The sequence below is a fragment of the Arachis ipaensis genome, chromosome B07 (assembly GCF_000816755.2).
Source record: "Arachis ipaensis cultivar K30076 chromosome B07, Araip1.1, whole genome shotgun sequence".
NCBI lineage: Eukaryota > Viridiplantae > Streptophyta > Magnoliopsida > Fabales > Fabaceae > Arachis > Arachis ipaensis.
Genome location: NC_029791.2, coordinates 46,887,028 through 46,901,480, shown reverse-complemented (window position 1 = coordinate 46,901,480; position 14,453 = coordinate 46,887,028). Strand labels below are relative to the sequence as shown.

Here is a 14,453-nt window from a genome sequence, read left to right as displayed (position 1 = left end):
ACATTCGAGTCAGATTCTGTGAAATCATATTGACTTGCTGAGTCAATATTTTATTCTGAGCCAATATTGCATTCAGAATATCAATCTCAAGAACTCCTTTCTTCTGAGTCATCCCATTATTCACAGGATTTCTTTCAGAAGTATACATGAACTGGTTATTTGCAACCATTTCAATGAGTTCCTGGGCTTCTGCAGGTGTTTTCTTCAGATAAAGAGATCCACCAGCAGAGTGGTCCAATGACATCTTGGACAATTCAGACAGACCATCATAGAATATACATAAGATGCTCCATTCTAAAAGTATGTCAGAAGGACACCTTCTGATCAATTGCTTGTATCTTTCCCAAGCTTCATAGAGGGATTCACCTTCCTTCTGTTTGAAGGTTTGGACTTCCACTCTAAGCTTGCTCAACTTTTGAGGTGGAAAGAATTTGGCCAAGAAAGCATTGACTAACTTTTCCCAAGAGTTCAAGCTTTCTTTAGGTTGTGAGTCCAACCATATCCTAGCCCTGTCTCTTACAGCAAAGGGAAAAAGCATAAGTCTGTGGACCTCGGGATTAACCCCATTGGTCTTAACAGTGTCACAGATTTGCAAGAATTCAGCTAAGAACTAATGAGGATCTTCCAATGGAAGTCCATGAAACTTGCAATTCTGCTGCATTAGAAAAACTAATTGAGGCTTAAGCTCAAAGTTGGTTGCTCCAATTGCAGGAATTGAGATGCTTCTTCCATAGAAGTTGGAAGTTGGTGCAGTAAAGTCACCAAGCACCTTCCTTGCATCTCCACCATTGTTGTTGGGTTCGGCTGCCATGTCTTCTTCTTTTTCGAAATTTTCTGTAAGGTTCTCTCTAGAGTGTTGTGCTTTCGCTTCTCTTAGCTTCCTCTTCAAAGTCCTTTCAGGTTCAGGATCAGCTTCAACAAGAATGTCCTTATCCTTGTTCCTGCTCATATGAAAAAGAAGAGAACAAAGAGAATAGTGGAATCCTCTATGTCATAGTATAGAGATTCCTTTATGTGAGTATAAGAATAAAAGAATAGAAGAATGAGGTAGAGAGAAAATAAGAAGAATTCGAACATAGAGAGAGGGAGAGGGTTCAAATTATGAGTAGAAGAGAAGTGTTAGTGAATAAATAAAATAAATAGAAAGAGATGAGAGAGAGAGAGTATTCGAATATTACTTAAAAGAAAAGAAAAATATTTTTTGTTTTTATTTTAATTATAAGTTAGAATTCGAATTTTAAGAAAAGAAATAAAAGCAAATTGAAAACTAAATAAATTAATTAGTTAAAAAGATTTTTGAAAAATTTATTAGTTAGTTTTCGAAATTAATGAGAGAGAAAAGCAGTTAGGTGGTTTTGAAAAAGATAAGAAATAGTAAACTTTTTTAAAATTAAAACAAATAAGTCAAGTAGTTAGTTGAAAAAGATTTGAAAATAAATTTTGAAAAGATAAGAAGCTAGAAAAAGATTTTGAAATTAAAATTTTAAAAAGATATGATTGAAATTTATTTTGAAAAAGAATTGAAAAAAAAAATTAAAAAGATTTGATTTTTACAATTAAAATTGATGACTTGACTAACAAGAAACTAAAAGATATGATTCTAGAATTTAAAGATTGAACCTTTCTTAACAAGAAAGTAACAAACTTGAAATTTTTTAATCAAAACATTAATTGTTAGTAAAGTTTTCGAAAATGTGAAATAAAAATAAGAAAAAGATTTTGAAAATTTATTTAAGAAATTCGAAAATATTAAGAAGAAAAATGAAAAAGATTTGATTTTTGAAAAAGATTTGAAAAGATAAAGTTTTTAAATTAAAATTTTGACTTGACTAACAAGAAACAACTAAATTTAAATTTTTTTGACTAAATCAACCCAAAATTTCGAAATTTATGAGTAAAATAAGGAAAAGATATTATTTTTTATTTTTTTGAATTAATGAAGAGAGAGAAAAACAACAAAATGACACAAGACATAAGAATTTAAGATCAAAATAAATAATGCATGCAAGAACACTTTGAATGTCAAGATGAACACCAAGAACACTTTGAAGATCACAATGAACATCAAGAACATATTTTTGAAAATTTTTAAGAAAAGAAACACATGCAAGACACCAAACAAGAAAAATTAAAGATCAAATAAGGAAAATCATCAAGAACAACTTGAAGATCAAGAAAGAACACGTGATGAATTTTTAAAAATTCAAGAAAAATTAAAAACATGCAATTGACACCAAACTTAAAATTTGACACAAGACTCAAACAAGAAACATAAAATTTTTTTGGTTTTTTTATGATTTTATTAATTTTGTATATTTTTCGAAATTATTTTGGAAAAAGAAAGTAAAGAAATTCAAAATTTTTAATAAGAATTCCAGGATTCATGCAATGTTAGTCTAAAGCTTCGGTGCAAAAGAATTAGACATGGCCAAATGGCTAGCCAAGCTTTAGCATAACAAATACAGACATGTCCTTTCTACAATGGAAAGTGGAAACCTCAGTCCAAAAGATTAAACATGGCTTAATAGCCAGCCAGGCTTCAACATATCTCATGAAGCTCTAGAATTCATTCTTAAAAATTTTTATGAATTTTTCGAAAACTATTTTTTTTTGTTTTTTCGAGAATAAAAATAAAAAGCTTAAACATAAAATAAAATTACCCAATCTCAGCAACAAGATGAACTGTCAGTTGTCCAAATTCGAATAATTCCTGGCAACGGCGCCAAAAACTTGGTGCACAGAATTGTGATCACACTTTTCACAACTCCAGTACAACTAACCAGCAAGTGCATTGGGTCGTCCAAGTAATAAAACCTTACGCGAGTAAGGGTTGATCCCACAGAGATTGTCGGCTTGAAGCAATCTATGGTCATCCTGTAAATCTTAGTCAGGCGGATTTAAATGGTTATGAAGTTTTGATAATTAAAAGATAAATAAAACATAAAGTAAAATAAAGATACTTATGTAATTCATTGGTGGGAATTTTAGATAAGCGTTTGGAGATGCTTTGTTGCTTCTGAACCTCTAGTTTCCTACTGTCATCATCCAATCATGCGTGCTCCCTTCCATGGCAAGCTGTATGATCCTCTCAGTGAAAATGGTCCAAGTACGTTTTCTGCACGACTAATCAACTGTCGGATTTCTCGTCTCGGATGAAAAATACCAGGTACAGCTACCGCACGGCTAATCATCTGTCGATTCTCACTTGTGTCGGAATAGGATCTCTCTATCCTTTTGCATACTGTCACTGCTCCTAACATTCGCGAGTTTGAAGCTCGTCACAGTCATCCCGTCCCAGATCCTACTCGAAATACCACAGACAAGGATTAGACTTTCCGGATCTCAGGAATGCTGCCAATTGGTTCTAACCTCTACCACGAAGGTTATAACCTCAAGGACTAGGTTTGTGGATTAGAAACCCAAGAGATTATACTCCAGCTGTCGTCCAATGACTACGTTGAACATTATGTAGATCGCTTGTGGTTGTCAGGCACGCGGATCTTGGCTTAGCGAGTAACGAAGATAGTGGGTGATTGTCACAGGTCACCCCTTCATTCTGACTTAACTGAATTAAGTACGAGAGTATATCTTGGAGAAGAAGTAAGCGTGAATTGAAAGAGAAATAATAGTACTTGCATTAATTCATGAAGAACAGCAGAGCTCCACACCTTAATCTATGATGTGTAGAAACTCCACCGTAGAAAATACATAAGAGAAAAAGGTCTAGGCATGACCGAATGGCCAGCCTCCCAAATGTAAAGATGATAAAAGATATGCAAATACAATAGTAAAGAGTGCTATTTATACTAAACTAGTTACTAAGGATTACAGAAAATAAGTAACTAAGTGCAGATAGCGCAAAAATCCACTTCTGGGGCCCACTTGTTGTATGCTTGGGCTGAGTATTGAGCTTTACACATACATAGGCCTTTTCTAGAGTTAAACGCCAGCTTGGATGCCAGTTTGGGCATTTAACTCCAGTTCTGGTGCCAGTTTTGGCGTTTTATGCCAGAAAAAGGTCTCTGGCCGGCGTTTAGACGCCAGTTTGGGGCATCAAATCTTGGGCAAAGTATGGACTATTATTCATTTCTGGAAAGCCCAAGATTTCTACTTTCCAACGTAATTATGAGCGCGCCAATTGGGCTTCTGTAGCTCTAGAAAATCCACTTCGCGTGCAGGAAGGTCAGAATCCAATAGCATCTGCAGTCCTTTCTCAATCTCTGAATCAGACTTTTACTCAGGTCCCTCAATTTCAGCCAGAAAATACCTGAAATTACAAAAAAACATACAAACTCATAGTAAAGTCCAGAAATGTGATTTTTGCATAAAAACTAATAAAAATATAATAAAAAATAACTAAAATATACTAAAAACTATGTAAAAACAATGCAAAAAAGGGTATAAATTATCTGCTCATCAATGCCTAAACCTAACTCCCTCTCTAAAGGAGAGACAACTGTGCAACACTTAGTGTTCCAACCCTCTCTCTCAGTGCAGAGTTATACAGAGACCCCAAACACCACATCTAAGTTTGGTGTTGGGTAGCCATCATCAAGCACTAAGAATAAAGGTACTAAGAAGAAGGTACCTAAAGGCTGGAGGGACAAGAAGATCCCCACTGAAAGCCTCTCACCTGGCATGAGAGTTGTCTTCACTGACAGTCCAGTCATTCCACACACTGAACAAAATCCTGTCTCTAGAACATGTGGAACTCATCTATGAGAGCACAGGAAAGAAGTTCACTGTAAGGGGTGAAGTTCTGAGTCCCTACTCATCTCCGTAAAGGAGCTAACCATCAAGCTAGTGACGTTAAAGAAGCGCTTGTTGGGAGGCAACCCAACCAAGACTAAAGTATTTCTGTTTTTTCTTTAAGTTTATTTAAGTAATATTAGTTTTTCTTCACAGTATTTCCCTTGTTGTTTTTGAGTTTGTGATCATGTGCAGTAGTCAAGACAGAGACAGAAACATTCAGAGATGGAAGCAGAACACCCTGGAGTAAGTCCCTTGCTGGCATTGAATGCCAGACAAGGAGGCAAGAGGGGCGTTCAATGCCCCAATTGGGTAAGGAAGCTGGCATTGAACGCCACACAAGGAGAAGTGTGGGCGTTCAATGCCCAAGATGGATCAGCAATGCTGGCGTTGAATGCTAAGGAAGGAGTACCTTGGGTGTTCAACACCCAAGAGGGTGCAGAGACCTGGCATTGAACACCAGGAAGGAAACCCCTAATGGGCATTCAATGCCCTATATGGAGCAAGAGGTTGGTATTGAATGCCAGCTAGGGAGTAGAGGCTAGGCGTTCAACGCCCACATGGGGGCAAGGAATTCGAATTCCCTAGCCTCTCAGGACCAGTGGGTCCCACAGAATCTCCACCTACCCCACTTTTTTCTCTTTCTTACTTTTCCTCTTCCCCCCACACACTCTTCTTCATATACCCTTAACCAATTACATCCACATCACCTTTTTCTCTTCCCAATATACACACTTCCCAAACTCATCATAACTCCCACCCACTTCACATTCAAACTTTCCCACCCATTCCACCCCCCATTTTCGAACCTAACCCTATCCCACCCTATAAATACCCCCTTATACCACCCTTCAAATACACAACTCATACACAATTTCCTCCATTTGGCCGAATACTCTCTCCCTCTTTCTCTACCTATTTTTTCCTTCTTCTACTCTCTTCTTCCCTTTTGTTCATATTTGCTTGAGGACGAGGAAAGCTTTTAAGTTTGGTATTGGAAAAGCCTTATGGCACCGAACCCCCCAACCCTATCCCCACCCTATAAATACCCCCTTATACCACCCTTCAAATACACAACTCATACACAATTTCCTCCATTTGGCCGAATACTCTCTCCCTCTTTCTCTACCTATTTTTTCCTTCTTCTACTCTCTTCTTCCCTTTTGTTCATATTTGCTTGAGGACGAGGAAAGCTTTTAAGTTTGGTATTGGAAAAGCCTTATGGCACCCAAACTCGGAGAATCCTCTAGAAAGAGGAAAGGAAAAGCCGTTGCTTCCACTTCCGAACCTTGGGAAACGAAGAGGTTCATTACCAAGGCTCATCAAGACCACTTATGTGACGTGGTGAGGCACAAAAAGGTGATCTCCGAGGTCCCTTTTAGGCTAAAAAAGGATGAGTATCCGGAGATATAACAAGAAATTTGGAGAAGAGATTGGAAAGTTCTAACCAATCCTATCCCAAATGTTGGAATCTTAATGGTGCAAGAGTTCTATGCCAATGCATGGGTCACCAATAATTATGATACAAGTGTGAACTCAAGCCCTAAGAATTGGTGCACCATGGTCCGAGAGTGGCTCTTGGATTTCAGTCCGGAGAGTGTAAGGTTGGCACTCAAATTACCACAAATGGTAGGAGACCCACACTCTTACACTAAAAGGGTCAACTCCGACCAAAGGTTGGACCAAGTGCTTGCGGACATTTGTGTGGAAGGAGCACAGTGGAAAAGGGATGCTCAAGGAAAGCTGTCCCAACTAAGAAGGCTTGACCTCAAGCCCGTAGCTAGAGGATAGTTAGAATTCATCCAACGTTCCATCATTCCTACTAGCAACCAGTCCGAAGTGACCATAGACCGAGCCATCATGATTCATTGCATCATGCCTGAGAATGAGGTGGAAGTACATGAGGTGATACCTCAAGAATTGTACAAGGTGGCGGATAAGCCCTCCACTCAAGCAAGGTTAGCCTTCCCTCACCTCATATGTCACCTGTGCAATTCAGCTGGAATTGTCATAGAAAGAGACATCCCCATTGAGGAGGACAAGCCCATCACTAAAAGAAAGATGGAGCATGTTAGAGAGATGGCACATAGACCACAACAAGAGCTTGTGGAGCCGCCTCAACAACAGATCTTTGAGATGCCTCAAGGGATGTATTTTTTTCCCCAAAATTATTGGGACCAATTGCATACTTCTCTAGGAGAATTGAGTTCCAACATGGATCAACTGAGGATGGAACACCAAGAGCAGTTCACCATCCTCCATGAAATAAGAGAAGATTAAAGAGCTATGAGGGAGGAGCAACAGAGGCAAGGACAAGACATAGAGGAGCTTAAACACTCCATTGGATCCACTAGAGGGAGCAGTAGCTGCCGTCACTAAGGTGGTCTTGTTCCATTATCCCCTTGCTTATGTTATTATTTTATGCTTCTGTTTTCCATTGTAATTTATTGTCTGTTTTTTGTTCTTAGTGCATGATCATCTTTATCTATATCTTAAAGCTATGAAATATTCCATGTATCTCTCACCATGCTTAAAAGAAAAATTTATTTGAAAAAGAAAATGAGATGCATAAATTTCGAGTTATATAATAAGAATAGTCCAATTATTTGATGTGGTGGCATTGCTTTTACTTTCTGAATGCATGAATAAATAGTGCATATTGATGTTGGAGTTAAAAATATTGGCTCTTGAAAGAATGATGAAAAAGGATAAGTATTATTGATGATCTAAAAAATCCAAAAATTTGATTCTTGAAGCAAGAAAAAGCAGCAAAAAGAAAGAAAAAGAGAAAGTATGCAAAAAAAAAAAGGAAGAGAAAGCCAATAAGCTCTTTAAACCAAAAGGCAAGAGCAAAGATCCAAGGCTTTGAGCATCAATGGTTAGGAGGGCCTAAAAGAAATAAAATCTTGGCCTAAAAAGCCCAAATGAGCTCCTCCCCCTAACTAAATACTTGTGGTGTGAATGTGTCAAGTAAAAAGTTTGAGACTGAGAAGTTAAAGTCGTGATCCAAAGAAAAGATTATGCCTAAGAACTCTGGACACCACTGTCTGGAGATTCCAGCAAAGCTGAATCACAATGCTAAGGGGTTCACCCAGTTAAGTGTCTGTGGCGTTTATGTATCTGGTGGTAATATTGGAAAACAAAGCGCTTAGGGTCACGGCCAGACTAAAAAAGAAGCTGTATTCAAGAATAAAAAAGAACTAAACTAGGAGAGTCAATAATATCCTCTGGATTCTGACTTCCTAAAGATGCCATTGCTTCTAAGCTTCAAATGATAGTGAGATGCCAAAACTATTCAGAAGTAAAAGGCTACTAGTCCCGCTCATCTAATTGAAAATTGAGCTTCATTGAAGACTCTAAGATTTATTGCATCTTCCTCTTCTTTTTAATCCTACTTGTTTTTGGTTGCCTGGGGACAAACAACAGTTTAAGTTTGGTGTTCTAATGAGCGGATATTTTATACGCTTTTTGGCATCATTTTCATACTGTTTTAGTAATGTTTTGTTTAGGTTTTATTATATTTTCATATGTTTTAGTGCAAAATACATATTTTTGGATTCTACTTTGAGTTGTGTTTTTTGATGATTTCAGGTAATTTCTGGCTAAAATTAAGGAGTTTTGGCAAAGTCTGATTCAGAGGCAAGGAAAGCATAGCAGATGTTGTCAGATTCTGGCCTCTGTGCATTTAAACTCTCATTTTTGGAGCTACAGAGGATCAAATGATGCGCTTTCAACGGCGTTAGAACGCTAACTTCTAGAACTTTCCAGCAATATATAATAGTCTATATTTTTCTTCGAAGAAGCATGCCCATATTGGGCGTTGAACGCCAAGGAGCAATCCCCAAGCTGGCGTTCAACTCCCCAAGAGACAAGGAAGCCAGCGTTGAATGCTAATCACAACATTTTGGGCATTCAACGCCCACCAAGGCCTAAGGCAGCATGGATAAACCCCTTAATGGGCATTCAACGGCCATTCCTCAAGTTGGACGCCAAGCTCAGGCCAAGTACTCAACCAAAGTGGGCCCAAGAGTGGATTTTCGCACCTCTAGTCTAGTCTATAGTTATTAGGTTATTATATGTAGAACAAAGATCACCACTGTTAAGAACTTTGGTCTTTGCCTTTCATACATTTCATTATTTTCTGTAACCTATGAGCAACTAAACTTCCTAAGTTAGGGTTAAGAGCTATGCTGATTCTCATAGATTAATAATATTGCTGTTTCTATTTCAATACACGTTTGATTCCATTCTCTTGTGCATTTTTATTCTTTATCTTAGGAATTGAGGATGACCCGTGATAATCATCCTTGTTATACATGGGTTCCGTGTGAGTCCTGACCCGGATAGCATTGAACCACAGCTAGATTGTGCACTACGGATTCCAAGAGCGTGCCTGGGCAACTTTGGATAAGTGACATAAAATTCCGTTGACCATGGGTTACTGAGGTCTCTGTGGTATTAAGGCTAGAGTCTGAGAAGCAGCACTCCTTGATCCGGAAGATTCGACCTTGTCTGTGGCATTTTGAGTAGGGTCGTGAAGGGGAGTGGAGCTTAGTGCTTCACCTTCGGCTATGGTGGGAAGCCATGAGTTAACTTGATGAGGATGCTACATGAGTTTCTCGGATATGGTGGACTGCTATGGTTTAGAAGAGACTAACTTGATGAGGATGCTACATGAGTTAGTCAATTACGGCTACCATTGAATGAATCATTCGTTATTGAGGTAGACAATAAGAAAATTTAATCTGAAAAGAATACGCATCTCCGAAGCCTTAACTGAATCTCTATCATTGCTTACATTTATCTGGTATTTTGTTTCGTTTATTTTATTTATGCTTTTAAACAATCAACCAACTACTTTTCTAATCTCCTGACTAAGATCTACAAGATAGACATTGCTTGCTCAATCCGACAATTTCCGTGGGATTCGACCTTCACTCACCTGAGGTATTAATTGGACGACCCGGTGCACTTGCCAGTCTATCTGTGCGAAACTTGCAGAGTTTAATTTCGCACACCAGTGGATATATGTCCAATTTTAGGGGAGGTTATTTCAAATTTTTCCAGGGAGTTTTGTTGAATGATTCGTGTAGTATATATGTTGATTAGTGTTAATAATATATTTTCTTTGCAAACATGTCGATAGGTACCAGAGGTAGATCGAGCAGGTCTTCTGGTCGTTGTAGAGGGAGGGTTTCCACCGAATCTCCATGGATTGTTCAGTCATTGTCCTCTACCCTAACTATCTCGTTAACGCGTGTGACAACGTAGGCGGGTCTAGTGGACCAACAGTTCATCATGGTCCCAAACCCGAACTACGTGCCTCCTTCTACTACTCCCCCTACAGATCCAGTAACAAAGCCCACAGTGGGTGATTCCTTCAGTGCCCCTAGCAAGATGTCCCTCCACCATCGCCCGTCATCCAGCTGAGGATTTAGCCCGATGACATACAGGCATGAGTATATACTATTTTTTAATCTTAAGTTTGTTAATCTTAAGTTTATGTCTTTCTATATGTTTGTTAATCTTTGGTTTTTTCTCTGATAGATTTACACCAAACAATAATGGCTACACACAGGATATCAACTACAAGACACACGGGAAATTGCGGCGCTTGTTGGGGATTTACGGCAGTTTTTAACCGCTACAAAATAGCATACCAGTAGTTTGGTAACCGTTGCGGTTTAGGACATGGAGATTTGATTTTGCGGCGGTTCTAATGAATCATTGCAACAACTGCCACAAAATAGGATTAGATTATTTGCGACGGTTTAGAACCGCCGTGATTTAGGTAACAGGTTTTTTAAAAAATGTAAGCAGTTTATAAACCGCTACAATTTTGAAAGGAGTTTAAAAAAATGTATATTGCGAAGGATATAACCTCCACAATTTTCATAATTATATTAAAAAAATTTTGCCTTCAAAAGGCTACTCAACTATATTGCTTCTATATATAGACAAACACAAAAATAAGAGCAAGCTAAGAATAGCTAAAATATCACAAGTAAACTAATAACAAATCAGTTTTAACCTATCGTCTGGCACTCCTTGATCTTTCATTTTCTGTCACAATTCTGATCAAATCTGGCTTCATGAGTTTCTTGTAAAATTTGTTATTAAAATAAATGAAAATGTTTAATAAGGATTCTTACTTCTTACATGTTTTACATCTAAACAAACACAAAAATAAGAGCAACCTAAAAATGGCTATAATATCACAAGAGTAAAGTAATAATAAATCAAAAGAATGATATCTCCAAAACAAAATGCCCGAAGCAAAATGTATATTTTGATAATGGTCTTCCCTAGTGGATAGGCAGTAGAGATTGAGTGCAAAAAATAGGGCTTAAGGAGATATTCTATACTGATATTGATCTGCCAAAGAAAAGAAGAAGATGGAAAATGCCAAACTGGTATTAGAATAAAATTAAGTAGGTAAAAGGAAAAGTTTGCTTACCTTTGATTCTAAATTGCCCAAAGAAGTGTGTAATGCTTACTGAACACTATTGCAAGACCCAAAAAAAAAGTCATTCAAGCTTTATGAGAAATTATAAATATGATTATAAATATATGTAAAAATATCGGATTATATATTGATATGGGGACATATTAACTGTGACTAGTTTGGAATATAAATGAAACACACAAGAAAACAAATATTGTATTGCTCACGTCATCATTGCTCCAAATTCAGTAACAGTGGAGCACATAATCATTAAAGCTAGAATAGCAACATTTCTAGTAGAAAAAATGGAATATAAAATACAATGGCGCCTTTTGATGATGGAATTAACCCTATTCATACTCATTAAAGCTATGAGCACTAATTAAAAGCTAAAGATTGAAGCTGAAATTTGAGTGTATAATAAAGTCATGTCATGAAGATATTATTTAATAGCACACAATAATCATTAATACTATAAAATTGATCATTATCTCATTAGAATCCTAAGTGAAAATACCTCATGAATAATGATGGGAGAAAAACTAAACATAATAAAGGAATACCAAAAATTTGCAACTCTTAGGAATATTCAAGAAACAATTCATTCTTTCAAAAGACCAATAAAACATAACTGAATACAAGGATTCAATAAAAAATAAATAATAAATAAAATAAAAAAAGAACAAAAAAGTCACACTTACTGTAGCCAAAGCCTTCTTATAAAACTGCTGGTAGACTTTAGGAAACATGTGAAAAATACTACATAATAAATCAGGATAAACATGCCTATCATTCATTTTCAAAATTCCATAAAGAAAGGGTTGTATGATTGGAATTGGAAAAGAGCAGAAACCCTTCATAAATGAATGTAATGTATAAATTTATAATAGAGCTCATCCCTGCTGGTTTCTACCTACAACCAAATATAATGAATAAAACGTAAAATCAAATTAATTATCGAGAAGAAGTCAATGTCCTTCATAAGCCAGAAAAATACTATTGTCATTAGTGCCAAGTAACTTCCAAGCACAATACCACTAGCAAATATCTCCCTCAATTTCCAGCTATCAGGTTGTGGGGATGGTTTCACTCTATCCTTGGATATTGTCATAATGGTACCTAAAGGGATAATGGTGAAGGATAATTAAGTTGAAAAATCACACAACAGTCCAAGCAAACTACATGAAGGTCATTTAGCACAATATTATCTTACCATCATTTGGTATGGCAATGATCAACACCATAAAGGGTGCAAAATCAAACTTCCAAATCAATGCAATGAACATGAAACCAAACTGCAAAATAAAAAATAGGTCAAATAAAATTATATGAACTATTTAATTAGGTATGTAAAAGATTTTTTTGGTTGTTCACCTGTTTTCTACACTTACCACAATGCGAATGGTGATTGACACTGCATATATCTGCCATAAACAAAAAAGAAAAATTTTGCAATGTTAGAACACAAAAAATATCAAAAAAGAAAAAGAAGAGTGAAGCGATTAAATTCTGTATGCAAGGAAACTAACGATATAGTTCTTCATACTTTAGAAAATTGCCTCGCTGGTGAGCATTGCACTAATAATGACACTAAGACCAGGTTTAGTGAGAACAATATCAGAAGCACTTCTAGCAGCATCTGTATAATTTTGGTAATCTACTTCCCACCAGAGACTTCATGATAATTGGATAATCTCCTCTTCTCAATGGATCCATAATCCTACACTCACATTCTTAGTTTGATTCAGTTTTCTTCTTACAATTAATTAAAATTACAAAAAAAATGTATCTAGATTCTTTGTATATAAATTCAAGACTTCAATAGCTCATTTACTGTAATACTCATTGAACATTCAAGAAAGCTGTTTTGAAGATAAAGAAAGAATGCAAACAACAATTGATAAGAAATGGTCAATCAACCATTGAATTGAATTTACTAACCAACTAGAATCAGGGACAGATAACCAAACATAATTATGTTAATTGCACTAATTACATACACAAATAGTTCTCTCTTTTATAAATCCAAAATGACTTCTTTCTCTAATGAACAAAGTACAAGAAAGGCAAGAAATACAAACAGAAAAAAGTACTAGTATACTAATATTTCTCATTATATGTAGCAACAACATTATACATATGATCTATAGCCTACAACAATTCCAAGGATAGAATATTACATGGGGCACATGTTGTAGAAAACAGGAGAAGAAATTTAGAATACTTATAAATGAAATTACAACTATAATAGATGATGCAAAATTCTAAAATATCAACTAGGAACTATATGACATAGTTCAATAAATAGGACAGTTACAATAAATATTATTCATGCTAATTTCAGCAGGGTTTCACTTTATATCTATTACAACACCTATGAAGAAGAACAAACTATTACAAAAACACCGCAGTAACCAGTAACACTGGAATGCATCAATTCAACATTAACATAGTTAGGAAAAAATATCACATTAAGCATAATAGTAGATGAACCAAGCATAATCAATCTTTTGATAAATTCATAACAACACCATCAATGGTACCATTCAACATATACTAATTTCAAAATAAAACAGAGCAATCAAACAAAAACTTTGAAAGAAAATGAATCACACAATTGCCTATTAAATCCATCAAAATAAAAAGTTGAGCTCCTCATCCTTTCACTATGAAAAACTAGTAAACAGTTTGTGTTCATATTTCATAAAAATACCAAAATACACAAGATAATAAGTTAATGCTATATCTAATATTCTAGGAGCAGAAAACAGAGTCAAGGATGGTACCGTGAATAGGTGGGAACTGTGCGGAGGATGATGGCAGTTGCAAACTGCGTGGAGGGCGACTGTGATTGTGACTGCACAAAAGACCATGACTATGTGAAGTGAGATCTGCAACACACAAGACGATAATAGATCAGTGTCTACAAGAAAGGGCAAGAGAGAGGAAAGGAGGGCAGAGGGTGTAGGGGGCTGAAGATCTCATAGTGCATAATAGGGAAGAGGGAGAAAGGCACCGACTACAAGAGAATGGAGAGGCAGAGATGAACTAAGGCACGATGGCATTGGTGTGGGTGGGTGGGAGGAATGAAGGGTGATAGAGGATCAAGAAGGGCGTAATGAGGCTGCGGCGGATGAGCTTGCAATACAAGAGGGATTCAGAGAAGAGAGGCACACCAATAGGTTTTCAATTTAGAGAAAACACTTGATGAAAAACTAGGGGTGGGTTTCAATTGATAAAGGTATTTTTTTAGCAGTAG

The 14,453-nt window shown here is 36.5% G+C and overlaps 2 protein-coding genes across 2 annotated transcripts in view; one reads left to right on the top strand and one right to left on the bottom strand.

Moving 5' to 3' along the window:
- LOC110265052 overlaps nucleotides 1-10,390 on the top strand; it is a 36,639-nt gene extending 26,249 nt beyond the window's left edge. Inside the window, exon 7 of the mRNA XM_021107806.1 lies at nucleotides 10,297-10,390. Coding sequence (XP_020963465.1) covers nucleotides 10,297-10,390 — 94 coding nt within the window. The remainder of the gene's footprint in view (nucleotides 1-10,296) is intronic.
- Nucleotides 12,108-14,453, bottom strand: part of LOC110265051 (ATPase 5, plasma membrane-type-like) — a 2,794-nt gene continuing 448 nt past the window's right edge. The window contains exons 2-6 of the mRNA XM_021107805.1: nucleotides 13,981-14,085; nucleotides 12,754-12,833; nucleotides 12,586-12,618; nucleotides 12,408-12,489; nucleotides 12,108-12,313 (exon numbers count right to left, since the gene is read on the bottom strand). Of these exons, the coding sequence (XP_020963464.1) occupies nucleotides 12,108-12,313; nucleotides 12,408-12,489; nucleotides 12,586-12,618; nucleotides 12,754-12,833; nucleotides 13,981-14,085 (506 nt within the window). The remainder of the gene's footprint in view (nucleotides 12,314-12,407; nucleotides 12,490-12,585; nucleotides 12,619-12,753; nucleotides 12,834-13,980; nucleotides 14,086-14,453) is intronic.